Below are 5573 nucleotides of genomic sequence, written 5' to 3'. Positions count from 1 at the left end.
CAACAAAAGCACAAACAACAAAAGAAAAAATAGATAAATTGGACTTTGTTTTCTTAAGCCACTATGTTTTACCATTTTTAAAATGTATCATAAGGTGATACAACAATAAATGGAGAATAAGACAGAGCCCTTGGAAATTAAATTATGATAGCCAAATTAAAAAAATGTTTTTAGTAGAAATTATAAGAAGATAAAAATCAAGAAGCAAAGTTTATTTGTTTGTTTGTTTGTTTTTTAAATAGATGCTCAATGCAGGAGGTCCATGGAGTTCCAGAGAGAAAAGAGAAATTGAGAGGTGTTGGTAAGGAAATATCAAAGAAATTGTAATGTTCGCTATTCATGTCCTATCCCTAACTCTTCATCCTTACCACTTTACGGCATGCCATAACCAGAATCTGCATTTATTAATCTAAGGGTTGTCTCTGTTCACTGCCTTGCTGTCTACAAAACAGTTCAAAAGTGTTGGGAATTTAACACTCCCTAGGGCCAACCTTCCACCATGACTATCAGAAGTTAATCTAAAAATGCCCCAGTTCCCTTACCCGTCTTCAGGTAGGATAACTCTGAATTACATACACTGACTACTGGAGTTCCCCTGTGGGATTAAACTATAGTTATCCACAGTGGCAACTTGCTTGAAAATCAGCCCTATGTTGCCTGCTTTCCTATCCTTGTCTCACCTGCCTGACCCTCTATCAAAGTTTCCTGGCATCCATCATCTCCAAAGTAAAATACTTGCTCTTGAATCTTTGTCTCAGGGTCTTATTCTGGAGAAACATAAACTAAGACAAATATTATACATAAAAAATTCCAGAACTGATAAATACGAGTTTTTAGATTAAAAAGATTGCCGACCAAGTGTCAAGCATAATAAATGGAGGAACAAAGCCTAATGCCACACTTTAGTACATCATAATTAAATTTCAGAACATCAGAGGCAAAGTGAAGACCTTAAAGCTGTTATAGAGAGGAAAAGAAAAGGGTCATATAATAAAGATTAAGAAAGTGGGAGAATTCTGGAAAGATGGCAGATTAGGAAGTATGAGTAATCTGTCTCCCCACCTAGGCAACCATTGCTCTGGAAGAATCTGTCTGATGTACCTATTTTGAAATTCTGGAATCTACTGAAGAATTACAACTTCCAGGGGGAAGGCTTAGACTGTATACTGTAATTAATTTTGGTCAATTTCAGCTCTTCACATGGTAGAAGCTACCCATCTCCCATCCCTAGCCGAGGTGGCAGGCAGCTGTAGGTGTTCCTGGAGCAGCTTACACACAGCTTGTGGGAGCTGGTGTTGGGGAGGGGGAAGTGCCCTGTCCCCCAAATATTGGGGATTGGTGTTCTGATCACCAATTACTTCTTCTGAACACAGAGGTACACACACACAAGAGGCCAGTGGCTATTGTTGTTGTACTTCTCCCCATTGTTGCAAGTTCCCCTGTTCTTACTGGCTGAAGTGACTTCTAGGAAATTTAAAAGGCTGGTTTCTTCTTTCCTGGTTATTTTTCTCTTTCCCTGTCCCTGCTTTTGAGAGCCAGGCATTAAAGACTAGGATATTTGAAAGCAATTGTATATACAAGGAAAATCAGAAAGTGACCACATATTCCCAAGGAAAATCACAGGCTCAGAAAAGACCTTAGGTCTACCATGTGAAGAGCTGAAAAAAGACCTTTAGGACTTTTCTGATGATCTTTGTTAAAGAGAAAGCTTGCAGCAATTTAAAAATAAATAAATAAAACAAAGCAAAACAAAGCAAACCCTGGGGAAGGGAGAGAATCTGATCTCCTGAGTTATCATATTATTAGACTGAAATGTCCAGTTTTCAACAAAGAATCACAAGTCATACAAAGAAACAAAAAATATGGCCCATTCAAAGGAAAAAATTAAATCAACAGAAGCTGCCACAGAAAAAGACCGAAGGGCAACACCACCAGGCAAAGACTTTAAAAGAACTGTCTTACAGATGTTAAAAGGACTAAAGGAAGATGTGGAGAAAGATTTTTTATATGATATATATAAGTGGAATGTAAAAAATAGAAATATCAATAAAGAGATAGAAAACCCCAAAAGAAAACCAAAAAGAAGTGCTGGAACTAATGTCACCATAAAAAATAATAATAATAATTAATTAAAAAAAAAGAAGTGCTGGAGATTAAAAGCACAATAACTGAAATGAAAAACTCACTAGAGGGATTCAAAAGCAGGTATGCTCATAGAGAAGAAAGAATCAATGAACTTAAATATAGAACAATGGAAATTATTGAGTCTGAGAAAAAAGAAGAATGATTGAAGAAAAGTGAAGAGCTAAAGGACCCATGGGATACCATCAAGCTGACAAACATACAATCCCAGGAGAAGACAGAGAGAAAAGGATAGAGAATATTTGAAGAAATAATGGCCAAACACTTCCCAAATTTGATGAAAAACATGAATATAAATATCTAAGAAACTCAGTGAACTCCAAGTAAGATGAATTCCAAGAGCCCCACACTGAGATACATTCTAATCAAACTTTTGATGGCCAAAACAAAGAGAGAACCTTGAAAGCAGCAAGAGAGAAGTGACTCTTTACATACAAGGGATCCTCAATAAGATTAGCAGTAGATTTCTCATCAGAAACTTTGGAGGACAGAAGATATATTCAAAGTGCTAAATACGTACACACAGGCACACACACCACCACCGCCGCCGCCACCACCACCAACTGTCAACCAAGGGTTCTATATCTAACAAAACCGTCTTTCAAAATTGAAGGAGAAATTAAGACATTCCCAGATAGATGAAAGCTGAGGGAGCTTATTACTACTAGAAATACTCTGCAAGAAATGTACAAAGGAGTTCTGCATGGTGAAATGAAAGGACACTGGACAGTAACTCAAAGCCATAGGAAGAAATAAAGGGCTCAATAAAGGTAAATACACGGGCAATAATAAAAGCTAGTATTATTGGAACAGTGGTTTATAACTCACTTTTTGTTTTCTATATGACTTTAGAGAATAATGCATTTCAAAGAATTATTAGTTTCTGATAAAACAAAGAGTCAGGGGTGGAGTGGATTTAGAGAACTGAAGAGACCCAAATGTAACAAACAGTCTTCCTCTACCTTACAAATTTCAATCAGTCAATATTTTTTGAGTGACCATCTGGGGCTGCTCCTTACTTCTCAAGAGTCTTAGAAAAAGAAAGTTAATTTTATCTGGCGGAATAGACTAAGGTTGGCAACTATTGTGTTCAGTTTGACACATTTTCTGCAATTAATAAGTATTATTTAGGATTACATAAATATATACATATATTTATGTAACATATATATATATATATATATATGTTAAAGACATGTGGAAGTCTTTTTAAAATGCAGTGCGTAAATGCAAGAGATTGAAGCAGAGAGACCAGAGATAACACCACATTTTCTTTTTCCGGATTAGGTCTCTTAAAATAGCCCCCTCCCAGCCGCCAAAGCTTCCTCTCTAATCGCTCCAGGGTGTTTCCCTTTCCTCAAGGAGCTGTGAGGGCACACGTTTAGAATAATGAAAAGATGCGGAGAGCCACAGACTGGGCCAGATAGGTCTGTACAGTATGGAGGGATAGGAGGAAGGGAAGGAAGCAGCCTTTCTGTGGGTGGGGCTTCCAATATCCTCCTTCGCCCCTCCCTTCCATCTCCCTACCTTCTGGTGCCCGTAGAACCAGTGGGTGGAGGGCCCGGGGAAGGCGCGCAGGTCTCTCAGCAGCCGCTGCCTCCGCAGGTAGAGCTTGATGGCCTGCAGCAGCCCCAGGGCCAGACAGAACACGAACGCCAGGTGAAAGGGCCGCGCCCAGCGTGTCTCCAGCCAGGAGGAGTCCATCGCTCCGCGCTGCAGATTGCTCCCTGGGGGCCGGGGAGAGGGTGAGCTTTCTGAAGCCTCACGCTTGGAGGAGGATCACTCAGCCCACTGCGTCTCTGTGCCCTCCGGGAAGCCTCGGAACAGGGAAGGAGGAAGAGCGGTGGGAGTGGCAGCTCAGGCTTGGCCGGAGGAGGCAGGCGCAAGTTCCCGGATTTCTAACCCTTTATCAATTGATGCAAACCTTCATTCAGGATGACTTTTTCTACCCTCCCGGAGTGTCATATTTCAAGCCTGACAGTTTTCAAGCATAGAAGGTTTGAATTTAGGTTTTGAAATAATACCAAAGTTGAAGTCATTGTTTTTATTCATTGTCACAAATAAATGGTAAACTGCTATGCAAAAAGACCTTCTTTGCCGCTCTGAAATTCTATCAAAACACACAGGAGCCCGTGAGCTGGTAGTGGGCGTGTATGATCATTATATTTATATACTGTGGCCTGTCTAGTCGATGTGCTGGTAAAAGTTTTAAAACTGGTGCTCACTCTGATTTCTAGTGTTTGCGAATGTCCACCATGTCCTATTTTAAGCTGCCAACGGAGGACCCTGAACCCTGAATTGGGAAGAGATGCTAAGTAGCATAGCATTGTATAAGAGTTCCACTATACAGACACAATCAGGGTCTGCAACATAATTTGTGGATCCTAGTGCAAAATGAAAATGTGGGACCCCTCGTTAAAAATTTATTAACAATTTCATGATGATAACAGCAGGGCATTAAAGCAAGCATACATCCTTCCCAGTGCAAGGCCCTGTGTGACTGCTCAGGCCCCATGCCCATGAAACCAGCCATGGACACAAGAGACATAAATAACCTCAAGTGCAAAAATAATAGAAGATGTAGTAAAATAGTTAGAAAGTAATGAGTTTTTTAAAAAATTATCTATCAGGTAGTGAGGTAGAATCCAACAGACCTGACTTTCCAAGCTGTTGTCCACCATACCCAACCATTGTTGTAGGCACTGTCCACAATTCATTTATTCATTCATTTATTTATGCTAAGATAGGCATATGTTAGGTGTTGGATTTACAGCCCTGCCCAATAAACCCAATCTCTGTTACAACTTCCTATTCTGTTCCTTGTCACTGCCCCCCACTTCTCAAGCCCCCACCCCAGTCTCTAGAGCCAGATTTTATTGGGCAGGTTAATGGTTAAGACAAACTCCAGTTGTGATGACTTCATCCGGACCAAGTACTGGCCCCTCGAATGTTCCATTTTGTGCCACACATTGTTTCAGCTCCCTCCAGCCTAGACCTTCCCTAGAAGTTGTTGACAGTGTCTCTTCAGAATCTTCTGGTTTACAGTTTCTTCTGGGAAACTCGTGGCTTTTGGTTTTTCAGATTCTTCCTCTGCGCCCTCCTCCTTCCCCAAATTGTGATGGGTTTATGGTGGCCCTCACAGAACTGCATCATGGTGATTGGGCTACAGGCATCAGATCCATGCACTGCCTTCACATCCTAGCTAGTCTCAGCTTCATGAGATCTAGTTTGTTCTGATCGCTGGGTTCTTTTTGCTGAGTGACAAATAGTAGAGTGTGGTGGTGAACTTTTAGTTAGTTCTCTCAGTGGGGTCAGGGCCCAAGGACTCCTTAGCTGACCCAGTTCCACCCAGGCTCTTGCTGGAGGTGTTAATTTCTCTGAGATCAGGCCATCAACTGCACTCCATGTCCTTACTTGAAAAATAAAGGAAC

At 40.8% G+C, this 5573-nt stretch overlaps 1 protein-coding gene across 1 annotated transcript in view; it reads right to left on the bottom strand.

Moving 5' to 3' along the window:
- LOC105297195 (cytochrome P450 4X1-like) overlaps window positions 1-3997 on the bottom strand; it is a 47027-nt gene extending 43030 nt beyond the window's left edge. Inside the window, exon 1 of the mRNA XM_023534998.1 lies at window positions 3670-3997. Within this exon, the coding sequence (XP_023390766.1) occupies window positions 3670-3846 (177 nt within the window). The 5' untranslated portion in view covers window positions 3847-3997. The remainder of the gene's footprint in view (window positions 1-3669) is intronic.
- Between the last annotated feature and the right edge of the window lie 1576 nt (window positions 3998-5573).

The sequence above is a fragment of the Pteropus vampyrus genome, unplaced genomic scaffold (assembly GCF_000151845.1).
Source record: "Pteropus vampyrus isolate Shadow unplaced genomic scaffold, Pvam_2.0 Scaffold135, whole genome shotgun sequence".
Lineage (NCBI taxonomy): Eukaryota > Metazoa > Chordata > Mammalia > Chiroptera > Pteropodidae > Pteropus > Pteropus vampyrus.
The sequence above is the reverse complement of the archived record's forward strand: the minus strand, read 5'-3'. Positions and strand labels throughout refer to the sequence as shown.